This window comes from Malaya genurostris, chromosome 3 (genome assembly GCF_030247185.1).
Source record: "Malaya genurostris strain Urasoe2022 chromosome 3, Malgen_1.1, whole genome shotgun sequence".
Lineage (NCBI taxonomy): Eukaryota > Metazoa > Arthropoda > Insecta > Diptera > Culicidae > Malaya > Malaya genurostris.
This window is the reverse complement of record NC_080572.1, coordinates 168,365,463-168,392,739: the sequence shown is the minus strand read 5'-3', so window position 1 is coordinate 168,392,739 and position 27,277 is coordinate 168,365,463. Positions and strand designations below refer to the sequence as shown.

The 27,277-nt window shown below is 35.8% G+C and overlaps 1 protein-coding gene across 1 annotated transcript in view; it reads left to right on the top strand.

Annotated features, from left to right (window-relative positions):
* Positions 1-27,277, top strand: part of LOC131439328 (heparan sulfate glucosamine 3-O-sulfotransferase 5) — a 65,356-nt gene that overhangs the window by 22,511 nt on the left and 15,568 nt on the right. Inside the window, exons 2-7 of the mRNA XM_058610221.1 lie at positions 2,045-2,667; positions 18,374-18,551; positions 18,914-19,045; positions 19,194-19,409; positions 21,532-21,695; positions 24,979-25,172. Of these exons, the coding sequence (XP_058466204.1) occupies positions 2,603-2,667; positions 18,374-18,551; positions 18,914-19,045; positions 19,194-19,409; positions 21,532-21,695; positions 24,979-25,172 (949 nt within the window). The 5' untranslated portion in view covers positions 2,045-2,602. The remainder of the gene's footprint in view (positions 1-2,044; positions 2,668-18,373; positions 18,552-18,913; positions 19,046-19,193; positions 19,410-21,531; positions 21,696-24,978; positions 25,173-27,277) is intronic.

Sequence of the window (27,277 nt, the reverse complement as noted above, 5' to 3'; positions counted from 1 at the left end):
CGGTGGAAGCCAATACAAGAGTCGCAATCTGGTCGTTATATAGAACTTGGTAGAGCACTTACCGAGTATAGCGAAAGTCTATCTATCGAAACCGATCTGCACAGCAATCTTGATTAGTAAAACATATTTAATTATTTTGTCGATAATTAAATAGAATAAACATACTTTCGAGGAAACACTACTAATTAATATTAGCATACCCGGACGCAGTGAGTGCTGACTATGCACGTGCATTTTAACCAAAACGACAATAAGTATGAATAAGTGTAGATATAAGCTGAACTGAGGCGCTTATCGATGGGATTCGTAGTTAGAACGAGCTTTTGGAACTGTGACATTGATACAACGCTCTAAAATATTTCTCATTCATTCCAGTCAGACTAAACTATACTGTGACTGTGGTTGTTCACTCTATCAGGAATTATAATGATTCACTAGTTCATTGGGAGTAGGGGAATAGGAAAGAACACGTTTCCCTAAACCCACATTGATGGTGAAAATTAAATGAATGCTGTTCCATTTCAAAACAAAACGCAAACGCTTTTCGACTTGGACGCTGGTGCCTTGCATGGTGGAAAAATTACCTTTTTTCATTTGAATCTTTCTCACGCCTCTGCCAGCTATCGTTCCGTTTGTGTGTCGACTTAACCAAATAACGTTTGCAATTTGGCATCATCAATAAATAAAGATGTACAGTTTTTCAGCCCATAGATAATTTTATGTAAATTTTACCAAAACTTACTTTATCAATAGTGATATTGATTTAACTTTAAAACTATGATAAAAAACGTTCTAAACATTATAGCGAAATTATATTTATTTTTCTCTTGTTAAAAGAAAAGGCAAATCAGCTACAATTCACAATACAAAATTTTTGAACATATAAGATTACACAAAAATAATCTTAGATATAATCAGATACAGTCGACACAAATGTTTAATATTTTATCAACTATCCATAGTGAATTTATATCGAATTCAGATAGGGTTTGTGTTATTTATAACATCAAAATTTAATACAAATTATATAAAATTCATCTGATCGGTATGCCGCACCTGAATTCCTCGACCAACAGCAATGGATGATTCAGTTACAACCGGAATCTACCTCCTGAATCGGACATAGTAGAACCATGAGGTCAAGTGGGCTCCGATTGGCCATCAATACCAAAGTTCTTGTGAAGTGAAAATTAGTTTTTGTTCATTATTTTAGATCATTTTGAAAGTCCACAGAGGCTTGGAAAGCCAAATGTTTTAATTGTAAGTTACTCGAGACAATAAAATATCTGTTTGTACAGCACCTGCTTGCACGTGTGTGTCATTTTTGGTATTCAATTAAGTGATAGTTCCATACTTTGGGCACTCTTAAAGTAATATCTCCGGAACCGGAAGTTGAATCAACTTTTGCGTCGTGATTTATTTAGGTTTTATCTTGCTTATCGTATAGAAACAAATTGCGGATTTTCAACGAGAGTATATTAATTAGAAGCATTCATTGAGATTAATTATAACAATCTTTAAACTTGAATTTTTAAGCATTTGAAAATGAAAATCCATACAATATACTTGTAAAGAGACATATGCAGAGTACCAAAAATGGTATCATCGTACTGCTATGTGAATAAAGTGTTTTTTTTTTAATTGTATACTGTGAATTCTAATTAAATTGCTTTTATTAGTCAAACAATCCGAAAACAAGGACCACAGCGAAATTTTAAAAAATGTTTATTCTTTTATATTTATGAGTCCCTTAAAAACATTTCGCGATGAGTTTTTCAGTTTGATAGCTTGTTGAGAATTCATCTTATCTGTGGTTTAGTAACTGGATTTTTATTGTGTGCTTGCATGTACAGTTACATGCCGTTTTGAGGAAGGGATTATTATGTTATAAGAGCTAGGCATATAAATGTTTTACCAACGAGAGTGCTGCATTTAATTTTTATATGAATAAAAGCTTTAAATTTTTGTTAATCATCCTTTTTGGTAACTTCTGACGACTAAATGATCATATTGAATATAAACTAACACTTTTTTGTATTTCCAGGCGAACGGTCCAGTCAATGTTTGAAAACGAATACATATCATATTGAATGCCTCATTTTAGTGAAATTTAGTAGCATCACAGAGAAAATTTTATAACCGTAAGAGAAAGTATATATATACATATGTAGTCCTAGAAATGGTTAATTGAAGTGCTGACAAGTTGCTGATTAAAATAGTTCACTATACATATCAAATACAGTGATTTAATAGAGAGAAAGTTGCGCGATCGTGTGCTTGTAAGAATTCTAGTTTAAAGAGTGGGCTTAAATTTCGAATCATATTAAAAGTGATAGTGCCATTAAAAAGCTACGTCCGCTGAATAAAGCAAAAAAGATATATTTTTGATTACTGCGTATTGAAATAAAAAATTGAGTTAAGAGTCTGTGAAATAATTTTACAAAGAGGAATATAAAGTAATAACAGTAAAAATCAATCATCGAATTGCATCCCACCACCTCCGGTGCAGTTTCGAGCTGCAGTTCGTTTCCGATGCATCCGCATATCAAATGGATTCAGTGGAAACGGAAATACTAGGAGATTGTTTCGGTTGCTCATACCGATGCCAACAAAAAGACGTGGTGACCAATTGAGAGATTGTTCCGTTTCGTTGCCGCTGGACATTCTGTAAGTATGAGTAACGCGATAATTGCTTTGGAGTTTTGAATTAAATTTTATTGCACATAGCATTAAGTTCAACTGACTGTATCAAACATGAAAACATTGGTTTCGGAATTACAGTTTCGGAAATATTGGGAGATTAGTATTGAAAATTTGACCTCTTATTTAAAGAACGACAAAACGTTCGAAATGTTTACTATGTCGCTCATATATGACACAATGTAACTACACACCTTTAATTTTATTGAAAATTGAACTTGTTTTGTTCGTTTATTTATTTAGAGATGGCAGAGCTTTCTGAGGCTGAAATTCTCAAAACTTTCTCATCTTTAATATCAATATCCAAATGGTTGAAGCAAGACTTATATCGTAATCACAGAATATTCGATTAAACGCTATACCTACGCCAACCATATCAGTATCTCATCCACGGATTACAGGTCAGCTTGGAAATAGATGACGGAAGTCAGTTGGCGGCATCCATCCATAGTAGTGAAGGGAAATGCTTGTACAATTCACACATCTGATCAACTCACTGATATTCGGAAGTGTGAAGGAAGCGTTCTATTACATTACCCACCCACCTTTTTTGGCCCGAAGAGGCAAATGACCTTAATGTTAAAACTTCTATAATCAAAACAAAAAAAAACACAAATTCTTCGGATCTAAACATTTTTTGCCCAATCATATCAGTTATTGATGACATGTTTAATTCCAGTTTTATCATGTATATAATTTCGTATGCTTCCTATTGGATGAGCTTTAGGAGCAACATGTCAACGTTGATCGTAGGTTTGTGAATGTACTACGGAAATTTTTCGCTCATTCCGCTTTGATACTTTCGGTCAATTGAAAGGTCTGCTGCATGATATTCGAAGGCGATGTATTAGCTTCCGCCCGCTTTCATTTCATTTTCCGGAAGCACACTTTTATTAGGTTTATCCTCTATGGTACAAGCACCCGTCAGTTATCATGTGTTTCGGTTTCATACGACAACACAACGGTTGAATGGTGAGACAGAAGAATAGCAATGTTCCGATGATTACAAGAGCAAATGAATCAACCAAGCCTGTGGAACCTAGGTATTCGGCAGGATAAAATCAATATCCGTTTTTGTCTGTGGAATCGATAGTGAAATAATGTTTGCTGCTGTTTTTTGCCTATCGCTTCAGTTGCACCAGTTTACATGACCTTTGAAGGGGAAATTGAAATCACGAAACTGTAAGATAATTAGGAAATCGAATAATTTACATTCAAAGCGATCCGAATCGAACGATGCTTTATACATGCAAATAATCCATGATTCTGAATCCAAAAGTAGTTTAGTCTTTCCCAAAGTGTAATGGGGAGGGATAATGACATAATGTATTGGAAGTTGAGATTCATAAACGAAGATGAAGGCAGTTGTTCTCTAATTAGTTTTGCGCATAGCGAAAGAGTTATTTTACTAGCCTTATTAATAAAAACTATTCTGAATCCGCTTAGTGGTGTGATAATGCCTTTCTCTTGTCATTCGCACAGTTTAATTAAAACATTTTTTTAACTAAGATAACATTTTATAAAAATTTTATCTCATTCCCATTTTGATACAAATTTTTTCAGATTGATACGGGTAGATTCAGCGCTTACGTCACATACATACGTTATCTGCCGGTTACGTTACTGATACAAATATATCTCTAGAACCAGAAGTGTTAGTCATATGGTCATCGAACTTGATCAACAATTTATTAGTAGCTTCCAAATGAGCCAAAGTCTATTGAATTCGGTTCTTCCGTGTCCGAGAAAATTTAACGTATAGAAAGGGGGGCTGGTGTGTTCTAAATAGGTGTTCAATTATTTACTTGTGTTTCTTTTCGTGATTTAACTCGTTCGATATCTTCTATTACAGTTACTTAGAGTAATATGAAAAGATATTATTATAATGGTGGAATTAGGGGGTAATCTTTACTGTGTCAAGCATACGTCTCCATCTAATTCGATCCGTGGCTGCTCGACGACAGCCACCCAAGGAACGAATACTTTGTTGATCACCCTCCACTTGATCGATCCACCTTGTTTGCTGTGTTTCGCTTCTTCTAGTCGTACCCATTCAATTTAAGTTGTCTGTACGATAGGTGGGTTTTCAAGCAGCTGTTGTTATTCTTGGTTCCAATGCCGTTCCCACATTCCATATTCTATCTGCACTCTGCCATAAATGATCCGCAGCACCATTCTTTCGAAAACACTATGGGTATGTTGGTCCTCTACCAAAAATTACTACAGATCATTAAACTTTGCAATATATAGAACATTTTTATAAAGGGAGTGGAGAGGTTAGAGCAAATAAAACGCAACCAAGTAAGCAAGTTTAGTTTCTCTTCCGAATGTTTTGACACGATCGCAAACATTTTCCTCACTATTTCAGTAATAAGCAATATTCGAACATGGTGAAAAATAACACATTTCACATTGTAGTATTGTTTTGGAAATTATAGGGACTTAGCTGAGCAATATGAACGATTACGGAGACGAACTACGGGGATAACAGAAAAAAGTGTTATATAATAAGATATTTCTAGCAAATTTCAAATATTTATTCCAGTTGCCAAAATATTGGGAGGGACAAAAAGTGCTTTGTCTCCTATCCCCCCCCCCATATATGCCGCGCCTGGTTCCAATCCCGTATGCTACGTTTGAAGTCAATGAAAAGGTGATGCGTTGTTTCACGACTCTTCTGGAGTACTTGCCTTTTTTGCCTTAGGCGAAGTTCTGCGATGTTATTGCGCGGTAGTTGCAACAATCAAGTTTATCTCCTCCTCTCGAAGGTAGGACATACCACTTCTTTCATCCATTCCTGTGGTAGAATCTCCTTCTTTTAAATCTTAGAGATCATCCCTGTTTGAGTAGCTTGCCTGGCAATTAATCATTGGCTTCGGCTTTGTTGTTCCTCAGCCTACCGATCTCTTCACTTTTTTTTCACCGACTAGGTGCTGGGAATCTATCGTCGCCTGAGCGTGCACCTAGATTGATTCCTGTGTCGCTCCTTATGTCTTATGTCTCAGTCTCGTTATTCAGTATTGATAATGATAGTAATGTTATTTTAGATTATTCCTTGCTTCAGATTGAAATCTACCAGAGTTTAACATTTCATCAAAGTTTAAATATTACGTCGTATACTTTCTAATGAAGCTCTCTTATGTTCAAGACAGCTATTTTCATTGAGATTGGTTGTCCTCGATTAGTTGTTTTGTGTTTCGTGATCAAATATAGAAATGAAAATGAAAATGATGTTTAAAATTTTTGAATGTTCATGTTTTACATACCACTTACACATCACAAATTTTGGAGAAAAAACATGACAGATATCAAGCACTCTGTCTAAATTCATTCCTGCATATAAAATTATGATAAGTAATTTTGGTTTTGTTCAAAGTTGCTCCTATATAGTCACATTGCGTTCATCATCATTTTCCATTATGTTAGTCATGATCACGTCCTATGATGAATGCAACATCGATTAATCTCCATTCAGCGCAATTAAATCAATGTAGGTAGAAAGCTGCAGCGAAAGTTTTTGCAAAAACTTATACCGTTTTCGTTTTTGAACCAACACGCAGACGACTCTGACTCCGAGTAAAACGAACACGTGGTACACGCCCTAAACAACAACTCATAAAAAAACCATAAACAAACTCGCATGGATGTCGTGGTGCGAACCGTGAACATTTTCAGAACGAAACTACGCGATTGGAGTCCGATCTAGAGCGACCCCAGGTTGTTAAAACGAACATCTCAAAAGTTGTTTGGGCGAATCTGGGCCAGCTGCTGTGATCAATAAACGAAAACAGTATTAAACAGCAGCGTTTTTTTGCCTTTCAAAATCACAAAATGACTGCGTGTATGTGACAAATAATGTCACTTGATTTTCTCAGAGATTGCTATGCCGATTTTCATAAACTCATAATCAAGTTAAAGGACTTATGGTCCCAAAGACTACTATTGAATTCCTCGAGTTCCGGTTCCGGAACTATAGGGTGATATGCACCAAAGAAATGAAAAAAATGTCACTCACTTTTCTCAGAGATGGCTGAATCGATTTTCACTAGCTTAGATTCAAACGGTCTAATGGTCCCATAGCTTGCTATTGAATTTTATCTTCATCCGACTTCCGGCTGCGGAATTACAAGGTAATATGTGCCAATCTGCAAGAAAAATGCGCACTCAATTTCTTCGGAAATTTGTTAACCGATTTTTGCAAACTAAGATGCAAATAAAAGGTTCTCTGAAAAGTCTCCAAAAAGTTAATCCAGATTCGACTTCCGGTATAGGTGTAATAGCTGGATAAGTGAAAAATTTTCATTTTCATGAGTATTTTTCCATAAGTCATGACGAAACGAGGTACCAATTTTTATAAAACTTGCTGGAAAATTCACCTGATTGGCAGTTCTTGTTAGTTAGTGGATATATAAATCTACTTTGAGACTACTAGTCCCCGGTTTCCGCTTCCGAGAACACCAGTAATAGTGAAGAAAAGCTCCAAAAACGGAACTCATTTTGATTTCTCAGCAACGGTTAAACCGGAAAAAACAACACCGCCTAGAACACAGCGTAAAAGCAAAGTCTTGGCATTGCATTTCTTTTGTGGTCTTTCTGTTTCAACAGACTTCATAGCGTACAGAATCATTGCATGGTTAGTACTACGATTCTACTGACACTAATAATCCTTCCAGGACGGAGATCGAACATATCACATCTGGCTTGTAAGACCAGCGCCCTATACATATACCCTATGTTGGATGGTGGATGGTTTTAAATTTGACAACGCAGTCTAAGCGACAACTACATATATCAAGCATACAAACTAGGTGGAGAGTTTTTGATGATGCGGTTGGCTTTATTCGCAATTCTGCAAATAAACGCATTGTGACTGATTCAACTAACTATCATCCTGAACTCGGTACCACTTGTGCACACGCACACAGCTCTGAGATCGTGAAATCGACTGATTCTGATTTCTACTCACACTCAAACCTCCCCGAGCCAAGCATTCAATTTCTTCCTGTTCGAACTAACTTCAAACACGAAGTAAGAATTATATTTATTCTAAATTCAACGAAATTTTAACGGAGTTTGAATTTATCTATGTTGCAAAATTAATGTGAAAATTCTTCGACGCTTCAGTTCGACACCGAGGTGATTACAATATACAAGATATAATTGATTGTTTTACGTTTCGCATTCAGCTCATCAGTGCATTAGCAGATTATGTTGGATTGCTAATGTCACCTCGCGGATCAACATAGTAGCCCAACTTAACTCTGTTAATTCACTGATGAGCTGAATGTAAAACGTAAAACAATCAAAAACAGTCATGTGCGCTTTAGCACAAACCGGTACCAACGTGGTACCAAAACCTAAATGAAGATTTAATTATTATATTTTCATCAATAAAAAATCTCTACTAAATAAATTCTCAACTGAATCGCAACTGAGAAATAGTGACTGCGATATTTTCGATGCGCGTAGGGTGGTCAATATGAACAACAATATTATTTTCCTCAATCCAAACAGTAACTATAGTGACTAAAGGCTGTTTGATTTCCAGCTGGTTGAATACACTGAACTACATATTTCGATTAAACCCATTTAGCATGTATTTGATTTATAGCATGTATTTGATTTATAGAAGTAAGAAGAGCGCAACTTTGTGCATGTCTCAAACGCACAGCAGACGCAGTATTCGATTTGGTGTAGCTATAGTCTGCGCTTCTGTTACTTCTGCGTATTCCTGTGTTTTCTCGGAGATGGCTAGACCGGTTTTCACAAACTTAGATTCAAATGTAAGGTCTCAGGTTCGAGTCTTGTCTCTGAGCGTATCCTTTTCCAAAAAATCATCTTTTCTATAAGTTTTTCATTCATTTGGCTTCTCCAATATATGTTTCCACCATGTCATTGCAAAAACTAAAAATAGTATGCTCGATTTTCTCAGAGACCGCTCATCCAATTTTCACAATCTAAAGTTCAAATGAAAGTTCTTACAACTCCATATAACACCACCAAATTTCATCCGGATACGATTTCCGGTCCCGGAAGTATAAACATTTCATTTTCAGGATCGTGTTATGATACATGACACGGAAAAATCAAGCCAAATACATTCAAATAGCCGCATAATTCTTCAATTAGTCAGGTATGGTTAGTTTATGACCAAATACGTTGACTTCAAGTATACCGAATCATCGTTCCTGGTTCCAGAAGTGTCGCAAAAGTGCTCGTGTGCTCCAAACCGGAAATCACTCCAATTTTTCAGAAACGGGCGTTGTGCGTATGAAATTAAAGCCTGATATAAAGAGCGATAATGTAAAATAAGTGAAAATTATTCTACTTTGATCCAAAACTGTTTTAATTTATAGATTATGCCAGTTGCTGACCAAACGAATCGATTTCTTCAATGCCGGTTCCCAGCTCCCGGCAAATAGTATTGGAAATATATCCTCAAACAAGCATTTTTGTTTCTATTTAATATTCAAAGAAACGTTTCTATGATGAGTGATATCAATGAAAACATGAGTTATATGAGAAAGGCATTATAGCACCACTAGGTGGATTAAAACAGCTTTTATTATTATTTTTATTATCATTATAATTAATATTAATTCCAGCACTTGCTGCTTTTATTTTTGATATTACTCCATCACCACAGTGTTGCTGAAGAAAATTCGAATACATCACCACTATCGATCCACAAATCAATAGAGCATCAAAATGCAAGAACTAAAAATTTTATATTTTTTCACCCTACGCGCACTGAACTTTTTCAGAAAGGTACAGTTTTTGTTCATCGCCGAATTTGTTCATCATGTATTCTGCAAAGGGTTGAAATATAATGTGCGAACTTTATTATGATATATCATTGAGGAGAATGTTCGCTAGTGAACTTTTAATAGTTGATTGCAAACAAACAGTACTGAACCGTTCTGCAGAGATCAATAATTTTTCTCTCTGAAAATCATTTACGAAAAATTTCAGTCGCGAATTTCAAAATTTTGTGAGTGTTGTATTCGAAACCTAACCTGGTGAGGTTCTTAGAGTCAAAAGTATTGTTTTATTAGTCATGCAATTATCTTGTGCCTTTAAAATTAGCTTCGAAGTATCAGGCCAGGTTTATTACGGAATGTAGCGCTTTGCTTTCAACTGGGGTTTCTTTTTACGCGGTTTTTTTCTGCGGTTTCTTTTTACACGGCTTTTTTTACGCGGATTTCCGAAGTTATGCGGTACCCCAGTGTACTGTAAAGTTAAACGACCCGCATACTTATTCAAAGCAACAGTAAACAGTGACCCAAGTGCCAAACTGTTATGTCTAGTTTCTGGACACCATTTCTCATGTAAAAACTTTCGATCCAACCGTCCCTACAGAAGTGGAACGACCATGCACTTGTATGTGAAGGTAGCGAGCCGTGCTTGATTGAAAGGTCTGTGTTGTGTATAGATCAAGTGCTACAAGTGCAACACATATCGTAATATTGCTACATATTTAGTTACCCTCAGGAGGATGCATGGAGTTCGCGTTTTCGCCGCAACAGCCAAGCACAATAACGTAAAGTTTGAAATGCATTTGAGCAACACGTTGTTTCGCCGCTGTTTGAGTGCGGGCAGTATCAGATGTATGTTTAAGTCCTTCGGCGCTGGTCTGTTATATGGATCGGATGATACTCAACTCCGTTCGTAGTTGAAAGTTTACAAAGTTGATTTTTAGTGTTACCCTACTACGAATTCTACTAGAGATATGAGAACAAAATATAACTTAACCGAAGGCAATTGCTGCATTCTATTAAACATGAATAAGTGTATGAATAAGTAGACGGAATCATGAACTCCATCAATTAGTAGATTTTGATGATACCAAAACATGTATTCTTACATTTGAATACTTGCCTCGCGCAGTAATAACATAAATGCATGGTCATGTGACGAAGATTTACCCAGGTAATTATTTACATTTAAGACTATTCGCACACCCCATGAATGCCATGAAAATAATGAAAAACTATGAATACAAGTAAAAACTCAAATCAATCATTCCAGTTTAATTTATTGCCTACGATATAACATACTTTTGAAGCAACACTTCTTCCGTTATTCAAAACACTTATGCGGTTTTTATGCGGATATTCTAAATGCAGTTTTCGTAAGGCGTACTTTAGTAGTAATGTTAATTGTTATGAGGTTTCCCAAAAACGTGATTTTTTTCGTATAGATTAGCAACGTTGTGTATAGCAAAATTTTTAAGTTTTTATTTGCGGATTTCCAAAGTTAAACTTTTTTATTCGGATTTCTGAAGACCAGGGTTTGGCTTTTCTCTACACAATAGATATATAATTGTTGGAAAAACCGACTTTCTATCGGAGACTCGGAGACCCATAGTGTTATATATCATTCGACTCAGCTCGATGAGATCGGAAAATATCTCTGTGTGCATCTTGCGAAGGTTTTTTTCTGCACAATTTCTTTAGAGAAGACTTAACCAATAGAAGCTACTGATGAGTTCAAATATCACATGGCTGTCACTCCGGGAAATTTGGTAGTGTAAGTGACGTTACCGGAAAAGTGCACTTCGTTCTTACCGCTCCAATTTTTCGGAAATGTCTAAACCGATTTCAACAAGCTTTGAAATCTAGTAATTACTCAAATGGTTGTCTATTCAGGTTCCTGAGATATATAAGATATATAAGTAATGTAAGCGACTGACCGCATTTTTTTCATCGGCTCAATTTTCTTGAAATGACTTAAAGAACTTCAGTAACCTTAAGCTTATTTAAAAATTCTTTAATTATTGAAAACTTCCATAAGCATTGACTAAAGTGCCCTTCGCAACTTACTTTGCGTCATATCATTTGAATTAATTGCTGGCTTTCAGTAAATAATTTTAGTAATCAAATAGAACCAAATTATCAACATTTGAACAAAAATAACAATATTAAATTTTTCTGGTCGATTTTAAGATTTAAAAAAAAAAATTATCAATGTTGATTTTTTTTCCAGTATACCATTTTTGAGCCGGTATAACGACAAGTCGCCGTTATAATGGCAAACTTGTAGGTTATTCGCAGAATCCAAAAATTTTCAGGAACTTTTTAGCCTTGACTATGCCACGATGTGATGCAGTATAAATTTCATGATAAGGAAGTTAGTTTAACTCTGCTTTGACATTAGTTTCAGCATTACTTGCGTGGCAAGTTTTGTTAGCAATTTTAGGCCCTGTTTCTCGTTCCTGTTCGGGGAGCGGGTCAATTCGCCGAAAGCCATTTCGCCGCAAGTCGTTTCGCCGAATGCCATTTCGCCGAAAGTCGTCGGAAGCGGCGGCCTCTTGCATACAAGCCTGTAACCGCCTCGTTTGCCCGGTCTACTCAAAGCTAGGTTAATTTGCTTTAGTTAGGTCCGAACGAGCGGGAGCGAGGTCGGCCAGCACACGAATCAAATCGATGTGGCGAAGCCGCATTAGATATTTTTTCACTTAGGAAACGGAAAATACCACATACATGGTGTGGCCGGGTTTACATATAAAAACTGCCCCCAAACAGAAATAAAGTTGATATAACTGTTTTAAAGGGTTTGTGGAGTTAGGTGGTTCTTCTGATTTTCGTTTTCTTGAAATTTTTCCAAAACCTCTTTGGCAAAAATATAAGAAAAAAAACAGGAATATTTTAGAAATTATTTCTAATTTTTTTCAGAATTTTTCAAAATGTATTTCATGTGGAAAAATGTTCGAAATTTCCATTTTTGTTTTATTCTCACTTACCATTTTAGATTTTACATAAAAAATAAATCATTTGTATGTACGTTACGCTGTATTTTTCTTCCAGATTTTGTTAAAAATGTGGGCGAATATAAAAACAAAAAAAAAATCGAAGAACCATGCGTCTCCATCACATTATCATTTCTGAAATTCTTATGCGAATCAAACCACCGTTTTAGTGTAGTTCAATTTTAGCTTTAAGCTGTAATTTATTTTTAATTTAGATTAAGTTTTAGTGATAATTGTAATTTTACCCACATTAGTCGGTATGCCTCTTATAATTTTGCGCAGTCTCTCGTACCTAGTGCAAACCTTTAACTCTATGCAAGGAAAGTTAGGTTTGAATTAAATTTTCACATAAGTTTCAAATACTTACAATAATCATTTTTTGTAGATTTAAGCTATTAATAAGTTTCAACTAGGTTCTAAGTTTTAACAAACTTTCAAATGGTTATAACTTTTAAATACTTTGAATGTAAGGATTAAGTTTTAACTCTTCAAACCCGATAACTTTTTATTACTCGTGTTCGGTTTTTGTTAACGATTTCTGACCGTTCCCTCCTCTACATGCTTAATAACTTCCCGCCACTCGCTTCGTTAACTGTTATCGATGATAGTACTGTCAGTTTCAACAGAACTCCCCCCCCCCCCCCCCTACCTGGCCACCCCCTAAACATTGACCACCAGGTTCAGTCCATCCACCTCTAAGACAGCCAACCTTGAGGCAGGTCTACGCATTTTTCCCCTCGCAGTTTGAATAATAGTTTGTGCGAAGTTTACAATAATCCAAAACCAAGCGAAATCCAAAAACACTCTTCGGCTATCAGTTTTTTGGCAAACTGTTCGTCGACGTTCTGTATCATATGGTATGAATAGCCAAGACGGCTTGAGCTCCTAGCTCCTATAGACTCCTATTGTTGTATTGCTATAATTGAAATATGTACCAACTAAGAATGAATGATAAACTAAGCTATGTATAAAAATCGAACTTCAAACGCGTTCGCAAATATAGTTCATCGAATTTACTTGAACTTAGTGGAGTACTTTTGTCACGTATCAGCTTAAGTCCGTCTATTCTGTATCTAGAAGTCGTCTCCATACAGCTCAGACTGTGACCCCTTTTGCCAGCCATTCAAGACTCGCATATTGCGTGCGTCACCCTCCATTTGATCGATCCACTTTGCACGCTATGCTTCTCTTTTTCTTGAGGCTGCCGAATCACATTCAAGAACCGTTTTCAAATGTTTGCTGCCGTTATCATAATGACATACCCAGCCGATCGTAGCTTTCTTGTATTCTTATCCGCGGTCTTAAGTGAATGTGTTGGCTTGCGCCAACGTTTGATGAAAGCAAGTACTCAACTGATACCTACTGGAATACTTGCATCTTTTGGAGCACCACAGGGAGGACGGCGAACGATTTGTTTAGTAACTTTCAGTAAGGTGCATCTGAATTATATCGAAGAACTCTTTGCAGGGGATGCAACGACTGTACTGAAGCATTAAAACAATATCGGTCGAAGAAAGGTCACTGGAAGAAATCGAAAGCAAGCGGAAGACAAAACCGCTCTGGCCAAGAGCGTTTCCACCGGTAGTCACTTGTGTCCTGGCTGTACACCGTTCGAAAGCACCAGAAGAATTGTTCGGATGAATGATTAGTTCATTTGCTTTTGCTTTTAATGTTTTCTATTCGAAGGTTAAAAAAATACTGATTTTACATCTATTGAAAATGTGTATTTATAGCTGAATCGGTTGCATTGTCTGATGTATCCTGGCTTCCCATTGGCTACAGTGGGAGAATGAGCGGGAGTGATGGTATTGCTATTTGTTGCTTTGCATAGTTAACGGGCGCGAGACGCAGCATTTCCCTCCACTGAATGGACCATTTCCGAACGTTCCTTATTGATGCGTTGATGTATGAGTGAATTGAATGAAAGGTTGACGCTTCGCTGTTGCGAATGAAAGGTTGATGCTTTGCTTGTTACGAATGATAGGTTGACGCTTCGCTGTTGCGAACAGAATGAATACACGGATTATTCAACCACCACAATATCGTCGCCACGCGCCATTATTCGAGTAGGAAGGTGTTATATTTTAAAGTCTTTTTCTCTCATATATTTTGTTTCGACGGATTCACTGTCAGTCCGATCCTAGTTTCTTTTATCCATCTTTATGAGCTTAAGCCGTTTGACTTTTGTTGAGCAATTTCAGGTACCGTGGCATTGAATTATCAACCCGGGACGTCGACGAACGTCCCGGGTTGGCAATTCAATGCATATGACGCTGGTCTTACAAGCCAGTTGTCGTATGTTCGAGCCCCAACCTGGTATGATTCTTAGTGTCAGTAGGAGCCATGCAATGATTCTGTACACTAGGAAATCGGCTGCGAAATCTGTTGAAACAGAAAGGCCAAACTCCACGAAAGGAATGTAATGCCAAGACTTTGCTTTACGTCGATGAACAGTTTATTTTTAGAATAGTTTTTTAGATTTTGTTGAGTTTCGAATTTCTCTTGGGAATATTTTTTCTGCATAAGAACTATAATTTTAATGTTCTTTAGAATGTTTACTAAATATAGCAAAAAAGTTCAATTAAAATTGACTATAGTGTATTTGTTGATTTATTTGATTTGAGTACAATATATGTAAAATGATATCAGTTCATAAATAAAAACTTTAAACCGTATATTTAAACCTAAATATTTGTCAACCGGTTAGTTCTGATTCATGGTTCTTTCACTGGTCCTTCCTTATGAAATACAACCGTACGCTGGCAACATGTTCACTAATGCGTACAAACGAATTGTTTCTCTACATAATTACTAGCGAAATCGAGACAGACGTACGTGCGTGTCTAAATAACTTCAGTAATGAAATTCTTTCTTAAGCTCTGAACTCAAGTTGTAAATGAAAACGTATTTCGTTCTAAGGGCATTTGGTGTATGATTTTAGAACTAAATACCATGCGTCTACATCTTATTATAATTTGATGGAGACGCAAGGTTTTTCGATTGATTTATTTTTTTAAAAGTCTGATATTAATCTGAAAAAAAAATGAATTATTATTGATGTAAAATCTAGAGTGGTACCAAAATTGTAAGTGCGAATAAAAAATATTCGAAAATTTTGAACATTTTTTCACATGAAATACATTTTGAAAAATTCTGATAAAATATCCGAAAGGTTTCCCATAATTCCTAATATATTCCTGATTTTTTTCAATGATTTTGCCAAAGAGGTTTTTGAAATGAAATAAAACTCAGGAGAACCACCTAACTCCACAAATATGGCAGTTAAAGGGTTAAAATTTTGGAAAAATCATCTCCAATACAAACCCTTTCAAACAGTTTATATAAATTTTATTTCTGTTTGAAAGTAGTTTTTATATGCAAACCTGCCTACACCCTTTGAATTTAGATTTAATGAAACTGAGTCTAATTTAAATTTTCGGTTGAAATCGAGCCAAACATTAAACTTTTTTTTGATGTGGAACACATCTTTGTTTTCTATATTGGGGTGTATAAGTAGAAATGTGGTCAGTTTTTGAACACTTACAGCTCAGTCAGTTTACTTTCAATCAATAATATTGATTTGAATGTTCATATCCATGTATTTTCAATTATATATCATTGAAATGATGATTAATAGCTAGTAGTGCCCTATTTTGCCTGCTAAAATCTCCGGCTTGCCGGATTTTCCTAACGTAGACGACGCACAGTGGAGAAAAAGCGATCAAAAACGCGACTCTGCTAAAAAATTTTATAAAAAACCCAAGCGGATATTTTGAAAGTTAGTATTTCTTATGCAATATTTACCGTAGAATTATAAGTTCAATAAATGGATTGTTTGTAATAAGATCGATAATAACTGTATTCTGTTTTACCCCAAGTCATCATCTTCCATGAATTAACAGGCATAAAAGTTATACTGATCGGTGATTGGATCAATTATTGTTAAACAAGACAATTCTATGTCTCACATATAACCTAAAAATAGTTAACAGATAGATTCCATGATCGCATGAATTACATTCGCATCCAGATTTACAATTCCGAAGTAGATCCAATATGGTCTATCAATATTGGTTCATATTACGTAGGAAACTTCAGTGATCCAAGTACACATAATAAGAATGACAGTACTAGTCCGTTTGACCCATTTTTTATCGCATTCCGCTAGGAGGCTAATTGCAGTTGATTAAAATCGATTGATATTACGGAGAAAGCCCTAAAAAGTAGAGTACGAATAGGTTCAATGGCCGGACGAATCTTGTAATCCCAATTTATTTCATAATTCGTATTGCCGGTTCAAAAAGAACCAAAGGATGTTCACCTACCGATACAATTTATAAAATAAAGGGTAAAAAATGGTTAAACGGGCTAGTGCTGTCATGCCCATTATGTGTATTTAGATCACTGAAGTAATATGGACCAATATTGATATAGTCCGTATTGGATCTGGTTCTGGATAGTAGATCAATATTTATCAAAAGACTCAGTTATAGAATAAATGTGGGTAAAACGGTATAACATGATTCGTTCGGTCATTGACTAACTTATGACACAACTTATGAAATAAATTGGGGTAAAACGGGTTAAACTATCTACTATTGTCATTCCCATTGTATTTAAATGGACCACAGATGTTTTTGGTCCATTTTTTCCCACTGTGCGACGGCTTTGAAGGAGTAAGCGATATATCAATGGGGAAGCATCGCTATGATTGGTCAATCGATGGAAAAGCGAAGCTGTTGGAAGCACGCGAATCTATAAATATAATCGAAATTATAGCTAATTTTTAGTCCTATGTGTTGTATGCCAGAGGTAGGTTGTTGCTAAACAGCAAGACACAAAGCGCTATAAAACGATTTGAAGCTTGTGTCATGCGAGTTTGCATGAATTTCCAAGTTATAACGATGGCGCCTAAGAAATTTCCCACTACCTCAGGGTAAATTTTTAGTGCTTAGGATTAATTTCTAATTTATATAAGATGAACTCGATTAATAATGAGAAAAAGTTTATCGCTTCAATCGAAAAAACTTAACGCTATAAAAATTACTGCGTACATACCAAACATGAACACAAGCTTAGCAAAGAGAAGCTTAAATATCGAAATTCGTATCTCATGTATGTACAAAGATATAATTGCATTTATTTAGGCTATTGATGTAAATTCGTCGGCTGCAAAAGGAATACAAATAAAGACGAACAAAGTCTATATTCTGGGTTCGCTCGGTGTTGGTTTCTAATAAAGATCAATCTAAGCAGACTCTCGTGCAATTGCGGATTCAAAAGTATGACGATTGATTGAGCTGTTTGATTGGAAATGTCGATCATTAGAATTTTGATTGCCTTGTTCCACATCAATGGCTCGAACAACCTCATGGGGCAGATCCTTGTATTTTTTCAACAATTTTCAACTTTTCGCATAAGTGGATCATTTCCGATAATTAATTTTTCTCAGTGGATTAGTTTGTTCCACTGAACATTTTGATAAAAATAATAACTACTTTACTTGTGCGTTCCTGTCAATTTCTTGACAAACAATTTCGCAAGTAAATTCAATTTGAAAACCTGTTTTAATCCACCTAGTGGTGTAATGATGGAAATTAAGGGATTGTTTGTGCATTAACTAGTATAACCTACAGAATGAAACAGTGCTTTGTTCGCTGTTAGGTAATCCTTAAGAAAGCGAAGTGGGTTTACTATTATATGTAATTTCAGCACCGGAACCCGAGAACCAGTATCGAAGTCGGTTTGTAAGGCCACCAACTAACATGACGTACATATTTAAGCTATCTTTAATTTGGATCTAACTGAATATCGAACACATTCCAATTGGAAGCAGCGTACGTAATTACCATGAAAGATTCAGAACCTTATAAAAACGACTCGCTTTCTTTTCATCCATTAATTTTTACTCTTTTTGTATTTTAGATGGTTACCGAAGGCGGCTATGAGGCCCATTGGGCCACCCGACACCTCCCACTCAGAATGCGTCCTCGTCGTAGGCGTTTCCCGTCCTAAACTAGCGGCTTTATTCTTATCGGTTATGTTGTTATCGCTATTTCTTACGTTTCACATCCTGTACGATAGCGCAGTCTACAGCATTCAGGTAAGTTCACATTTATCCGTTGTCATATACCAGAGAAACAGAAAAATCAATACTATTCCATATTGGCAATGTTTTATATTATTTGACAGAAACATTTTTTTTATCCTTTCGAAACGGTTATTATCGATTAGATATAGATTACTATAAGAATTTAACGCATACGTGAGAGTAGCTTTCTGTTTACTCAATTCGTATTATTAATGATAAAAATTGTTCCTTCCGAAACTCTGCTTCTTATAATGAGACTTTTCTCTTTGTACTCGGAACTTTTTCTCTGTGCCTGGCTCCACTTAAAGCAAAAGCAATTCGAAGAAGTTGAAAGTAATGCCAGTCGTATTTTTTACGCTATTTTTCTTCCACAGGCTGCAACCGCAATATCCGAAAACAAGATTGCCCTACTAACAAATCACATTCCGAATCCACCGGCGATTAATCATCCGGTGGTGTTTCCCAACAGGATCCATTTCCCAAAGACCAGCAGAAGACTTCCGCAAGTAATTTATTGGTAGAATTTATCGTTAGCAATTGCACTCATATCGGAAAATGTGTTCTATTTTTCTATTGTTTCTCTCTTTGAAATATGCTCTCCATCTCTCTACGGTGGTGTTTACAAAACGGATGGTTGTGTGGTAACTTAACTAGTGTTTGATAATTGGAGTGAGAAAATGTGGTACCCGAGCACTGCTGGAGATGCTTTATTTGCACCCACGAATACAGAAGGCAGCTGGCGAAATCCATTTTTTCGACCGCGACGAAAACTATCTCAAAGGATTGGAATGGTACCGGAAAAAGATGCCACATTCGTTCCGCGGCCAGATAACCATCGAGAAGAGCCCTAGCTACTTTGTGACGCCCGAGGTAAGCTCTGTTCGTTCTATTTTTATCTTTTACTTTGTTTTACATGAAATCGATTTAAAATTCTACATGGCCTAGAGGGATAAGAAGCATCTGCGCGAATTTTTTTGGGGTGATGGAGCGAATTCAATCTTTTATATCAACCCTTGTTTTCTAATTACAGCGTATGATACGCTGAATAAAAAAAAATGATTTCACAGTGAATCAGAACAACATAATGACCTCCAAATTTAATTGGTAAACTTGTTCTACCTTAGAAGTTTTGTTTATTGAACGCAAATAAAGGGTAGAGGGTATCCGGTGAACTACACTATTCGGTGGAACTGGTTTTAAGGTTTTATGCTTCGATTTCGGGATTTTTTCATTTCTGAATTACTATTAAATTTACAATTAATTTATTATATCGATTCGATTCGGCTCCAATTTTCTCACATCAAGATGTTATGCTCTGAAAACCGATGTTATACGTTTAGTCAAGGAGATGAGTTTAAATTATGATTTTCAGTGTCATTCCGTAGCCTTTAGATATGATAACAGAAGAAATGACTAAATTGATCAATACAATCAATTTAGCCGATTGAAAAGTAATAACAGTTTTATGACAAAATTCAACTTCCGTAACAGATTCTAAAAGACCGTCCCTAAATAACGTAGACCGAATTTTTTTCAGAAACTCTCTTCACGATCCTCGTAAAGTCTAGGAAACCTCAAATTTTCTGGTTAGTTGACATGCTTTCAAAAATCCTCACAAAATGCTCATTTTTGCAACGAATTCAAAAATAGACAGCGGGAAATGTTTTTTTGTTCTGCTGCTTCAATCCGTTTCAGAAACACTTATATTTCATATGTTTGCATATAAATTCGTATACTATACTTAGTATACTTTAAATTCGTTCCAAAATACCCATATTGTAAGGATTTTTTGATTATGTCTATGAATCGTAAAATACCATCCTGAATTTTGAAACAACCTCAAACATGGTGTTCAGCCATCTACCACATTGTAGTGGTTTTCAAGAAATATCGATTAGGCGGAAGTTGACATCTCAGATTTCAAAATGACCCCACACATCGTTCTTCAACGTATGTTCGTCAAATTAGTTTCACAAATATACATGTTATAATGGGTTTCAAGGAATACTTTTAAACCAGAAATCGCCATATTGGATTCTGAAACGATGTGTGACATTTTTTTCGGTTTCTATTCATCAAATCTTTTCCAAAAATGGTAACTTAGCTAGTTTGAACATTTTGATGGAATATCGATAAACTGGAAATCATCATCTTGAGCTTCGGAACAATTTCAAACATCATTCTTCTGAAACTATCTTCACATCAGTTCCGAAAATATTCTTATGATTAGGTTTCACATTATCCATTACGCAAAACTTTTTTTGAGATTGAGAATTGAACAAAGGTTATTCAATTTATCCATTGTTCTGATTCAAAAAGTGCAACTTACATGACTTCGTGGCACGTTTCATGGTAAGGTCAACTAAAAGTGTCATAGATCTAAAATGAAGAATGTACATTAAAAAGAATGTTCGTACCGTTGTTTGGTGAAATTCTCAACGACCTTGACTCGTTAATGAGAACAATAAAGTTTGTCTCGTCATTAATTTACAATACATACAAAACAAAATAATTTAGAGACCTGTTTTGCAGATTTCGTACGATTTTGCGTCGTCATTTCAAATGACAGTTTCCGTCATTCCTTAATATGTATTCTCGGAACCAGAAGTCGGATCCGTACAAAATCTATTAGGCATCAATTGAGTTGATAAAAATTCTCGAAAGAAATTTCAAAAATATACTTCGAACAAGAGCGAGAATGTTGTATTTTGTTAAATGTTAAATGTTGTTTTTTAACAATTCGTTGTTTGGAAGTCGAGCAATCCATAAAACAACGGAGTGACTCTACTAATGAGATGACTATTGGGGCTAATGAAAATGAATTCCAATCTGAACAATGTTATTCGCATACGCTGTAATCGGAAACGAGAATGAAACGTTTTGAATCTTAATCAAAAGTTGAGATACAAAGAGTAAATGTATAATTTGCTTTCAAATTCGATGGCTTGAAATGGCTATTACATAACTATCTTCTATTCGTATTTGAATTCAGGTCCCAGAGAGAGTACGTGCGATGAACGCTACCATAAAGTTACTATTGATAGTTCGAGAACCAGTGACAAGAGCAATATCCGATTACACGCAGCTTCGAAGTCACGCCGCGACGGCTACGTTGCCTCAACAACAAACTTTATCTTCCACTTCTCCACTGTCCAGGTGAGTCAATCGGCAATCATTCTTTTAGTATTTCTACTTAAAAATCTCAAATGATTATTGTTTGTTCATTCCTGGAGAATAGGAAATATATTCAGCAATAAATGCCTAAGTGTAAATAATCGCTTAGAAAATAGTTCAATTGAACTGTTTAAGGAGGCAGACATTCTATGAGAGATCGTTTGTTTTTCTATTGTTTCAATCGATAGATTCATTTAATCTGAACATAATTACAAAGTTTCAAAATCAAACTTCGTATACATTTGGAGATATAGTCAATTTATTTTTCCAATCCGAAAACGTCGTTTTGTCGATTATTGAAACCCGCTTAAAAAGGCGTGGTTTGCTTGATTGTTACAGGCAGTCGGTATAAACTTTAAATGCAAAAACACTTATTTTGGAAGAATCGGTTCAGTTTTTGTTCGGTTTTTGCATTTGCAAATTTTTGTTGTTCGTGTCCGGTTTTTGCTCTTAATATTTTTATCCGTTTTTTTTAATTCAAAAATTTTCGAGCGGGTTTTTCAAACTAAGTTATTTATTCGTCTGTTGCATTCAGTTATTGAATTAAGCTACCACACCACATAGAAAGAAGCCTAATTGATCAAAGCCTGTTCATTAAGGTTTGGCAAAATTTTGATTTCAGTTCTACAAAACTTTTCGTGTTCCTTTATGCAAAATTTTTACTAGGTTTTTAACTTTTAATTTTTACTCCCGAGTTTTAAAGTTTGTATGACAATTATTATGAGGCAACTGACTTTTTACAAGAAATAAATCGGTTGGAGATCAACCTATAAGGCCTAAAAAACTTTGAAGATCGCAAAACAATCCGACATTTGTAGGAAAAGTTGTTAAAGGAGAACCGACACAAGATTCGAACAATGTTCCATTTCTTAATATATCTAACTCCACTGCTGCTAGTGATCGTAATAAGATGTGACTTCCTTATAATGTGACAGTTCTTCAGCTCCTTTTAATGCGACAGTTCTTCAGCCTAGTATAAAGATTGCTTTTGAGTGACAAAATAGAAAATGAAATGTGAAATAGAAATATTATGTCTTCGGCAAAGTTAATAAATTCGAATATTCCTAAAATATTGTCGAAGACACTAAAACTTATTTCTTCAAATTAACTTTTTTGTGTCTTTACAGTGAGTTTTGGAACATGATTTGTTGCTTAAAAAGAATCTTCATACCAAGCTGAGTAACTATCGTAAAGACATCAAACAACTCAGATCAACCGTTATAGCATATTAAAAGAAAGTTACATTGTATTATGATCACTAGCAGCTATGGTGCTAGACAATGTTGCACAAATTCTTCGTGTAACTAATTCATTCATCCATCTTCGGTGCGAATATTCTTATATTACTGACGCCCGTATCGAACAACGTTGAACTATTCACTGCATAAAAAACAGAAAATGAATAAGCAATAATCGTAGAGAGCCCGAATCTACTAATACATTCTTCGCTGCAGGTATACATTGTGAATGTTCGTTTCATACATTCGTTTGTTATTCGTTCATTTACTTTACTTTTCTAATTGGTTCGAATAGCGTCACTGCGATGATCGTTGGATTCCATTCTTCGCGTAGCATTCTTCATCTATTTATTTTTATTTTTAAGTTTAAATTTAGTCATGTGTACTTTTGCACAAACCGGTGCCCAAGAGGTACCAAAACCCCTTAATGATTCTTCATCTTATAAACTCGGGGGTATGTTCTGTGGGAATAACAACTGCAAGAAATAGATCTTCATGCGAACAACGAAGCAACGTCGGCTTCGTTCGCACCCGAATATACGAACAAGTCCGAATATCATAGCGATTATCGAACAAAGGCGAAGGGAAGCGAACGATGATCATTGGTGTTCGTTGCATTTTTGATATTCGAGCAACATTGAATCGACCCGCAGCGGTTGCAACGGATAATCATGTGACGATTTCGAGCACCATGCCCAAAGTGTAGACACTTCATACAGTGAGTGAAATCTCTGCGTTTGTTGCGGTGGGGTTCTCATTACACGATGACATGATCGATGACCTTCAGTTCTTCAAGCTGCTTCAACGTGGTCGTACTTATCTTAAAGTGGATTAAAAGTACAATGCATCCCTAAATGTGTGTTTGTCCTCTTTTCGACGTTTAATTCGATGAATTGCCAGAGCCAGTTTGCCAAGATCGGACAAGATGTTCATCAGTGACTTTTCGCTGACTAACGGTAGTCCTCTCAGTACAACTTTGTATGGTTTTTCATTCGGCTTGTCATGAGTGAACAATTCAGCTTTCATTTCCTGGAGATGTTTCGTTACCAGATCATACTCGTCCTGTGAGTGGCAAAACAGCTTGGTTCCAAAACTGCAAAGCTTGAATGTTGGATTGACATTTAACGCATGTAGAGCAATGAGTGATAATCCGCATTGACAACCATCAAAAGCGCAAGTTTAATTATCAAGTTTAATCACATTATCCGTATCAGCATCTGGATTGTTTCCAACATCCAGCGAAGCGTAGGTGTTCATCGAGGACACTGACACGTGGCTCACAGAAATGCCCTCGAACTTGTAATTTTCTTTCGCTTGCAGACGGAACGTCCCGAACGTTCCACTCTTTCCCAATCAATTGCTTTCAGTGACATTTTCTTCAATTCGCTCGTCTATAGTATCAAAGTTTAAACTAAACCGAATTCGCGACTGAACTGATCAAAGGTAAAACTTGGAATGAATTGTTCGAACCTTGTGCTTTTCCTTTTATAATATTTTTTACGTATGTCGGATTGTTTTGCGGTCTTCGAAGTTTTTTTGTCATCAAATTTACTACGAAAATGAAATAGGCGCCAGTTTTCAGAGTCTATAGAATGATTTCCAGCCAATTTTTCCAATTTTCCACATTAAATCCCATATAAACTTTAAACCTCTGGTGCGAGAACATAGTTTTAACGATCGAGTTAAAATTTTGCGTAGTCATTTTGGTACCCAAAAGGACTATACAAAATACCCTCCTTTACGTTTGAAAAAACTTTGATCTCAGATGTCCGTTTCTCGGAAACATTCGGAAACATTTCGAGAATCGAAAGACTACATTCATACTTCTGCTATAATCGATATAGAAAAGTTAAGTTGAAAATTTCTGAAAGCAAACTGCTAGTCATGTTTGGCTAGAAATGAAATTGAAATTTCAAAACTATGTAACATAGGAAAATCAGCAGCTTTTCAGTTACCACCTATCTTCAGTTTTGTACTGTAATATTTTTGTGTTTTATACAAGTTACCTTCTTTCAATGTAACATCAGGTCATTCGAGGATCTGGCGATACTACCGAATGGTACCGTTAACGAAGCCTATCGCCCATTGGCGATATCACAGTATCACGTCCATGTGCACAGGTGGTTAGAAGTATTCCCGCGGGAACAATTGCTCGTTGTCAACGGGGATCAGCTGATAGAGGATCCAGTATTTCAGCTTCGACGCATCGAAGACTTTTTAGGTAAGTAATAAATTTATTGTGTGATTTTTTTTTGTAATAACAAATTATTCAATATTGCCCTAAAATCGTAGAAAAGATAGCATATGACGATACGATATCACTATAAAAGTCATTGTATAACAAAACTTCCATTTATATTTATTCAGCGTAACCTCGTGGTAGTTTACAAGCCATTCAACTGTTCTGTACTTTACGAAAGAACTGCGAAGTAATTATGTTTACGGCTCGTCTTTGACTCATCAGTGCATAGCAGTTTTACGATAAGCAGACGTAAGGTTTCTGCTATTTGCAGAGCACTTTTGTTTTTTTTTTGCACGGTCGAAACCACGTTTTCGTTTAGCACATCAGTATAGACATTGCACTTCGATGTAAAGCAAAAAAGTGTTCTGCAATCTGGTGATAGCGTAGAAATTTTGGTCACGCTGTAAAATGACTTTGTAGTGTCTCTCCATACTGGGTGTTTTTTGATAAATGCGTTGTTCGAATTGTTCATTTATTGATGGTAGCGGACGGTATTAACTGTTCTGCCGGGCTTAAGAAGTTCATTGTACACAACTTTCTTCTTTCACCACACACAAACCATTGACTTTTTCCCGAAATGATTTGGTGTTGCACATTATGTTGATGTTTGTCCTGGCGTTACTCATGACCCATGATATCAATACGAAGCAAAAACACTTTAACACTAATGAACGAAAGTGAAAATAATCAGACTAAGTTCTCACTTTCAGATTGGATTTTAAAAGTTTTTCGTCAAATCATTATTTTGAGAGGCTCAAACGCAAAAACAACTTCCAGCGTTTTTTCAACTACAACATCATAAAATTCAGACTAAGAAAAGTTTTGGTTTCTTTAAATCTGGGTTCTAAAGACATTTCATTCCGTTGTTGCTCGATTTCTTATTACTTCTATATACAGATTTTCAATACAGGTTTTTGAGTTCCCGATACAGATTTACAGATTTTTCTTCTGAAAAATGCAGATTTAAATGTGGCAACCCTGGGTGACCTATGTCGTTTTTCATTGATTCCACTCGCTCGGTGCCAGTGTTTTGCCCTGACAGTTGATCAATGAAACGGTTGTGTAAAGTTTGGTTTGCACGCTTGCTGCTCTGAAAAGAAAACGGGTGCAAAATAGTTGCCCGCGAATTGCCCCGAAAGTGCATTTTTTTCGTGCGGTGCAAATCAATGAAACACAGTGCACCTGTTTTGATTGCCCGACTGCACGAAAAGTGCACGAATCGAGCAAAACACTCCACGAGTGTTTTCAATGAAAAACTACACTACTTTTTCCATCTAGTCTCTTTAGGCATTTTTCCGTAATGTTGGATACCAAATTCGATCAAAACAGAACGGAATAACAGATGCTGTCTGTTATTATATCGCTCTTCAAGCCACAGGAACAGATAGCCTGCTATATTTCGGTGCATTTCCAGTTGGTTTGCGATATCTTGGACGGAGAGTTTGAATATTTTTTCCGACGGTTTTTTCAGATTCAGGTTTTCTATTTCCTCTAGATCTCGTCTACAAATATTCTCCGAACACTTTTATTACGTTTGTGATAGTTGATTTGGTCCCATTAAACAATTTTGCCAACTTGTGGTACGAATAGTTTTGAATTTGAGTGATACTTGAAGGCGAGTGAATTTTTTACACCTTGAAATGTCAAGATAATATAGGTATGATGCTACAAACGCACTCTAACAAGGAGAAATGTGTAGGTTTTCCTAATGCACGATGAAAATATATATGCGAAGTTAAAGTTGACCAATTTATGATTGTAATACTTTTCACTAATTTCATGGTTATTTTGGTTCTTACTTTGACTAATATCATAATTTCGGGTTCAAATCTCGTCATCTTGTATACACATTTTGGAAATGAGCATCTGTCGTGAGATGAAATACGCCAAACATCCAAACTTTGTGCTTTATTTGTAATCATTCAACTTATAGTTGTAACATCTCAATTTGGTTAGCATCAGTTGAGTATTCTTACCACCATCGTTCGTACCTAAACCAACAATTTTGAACCGATTTTTAATGATGGTTTTTGCCGAATTGAAAAATGACTACCGAACAGAGTAATTGCCAATAATGGTCACAA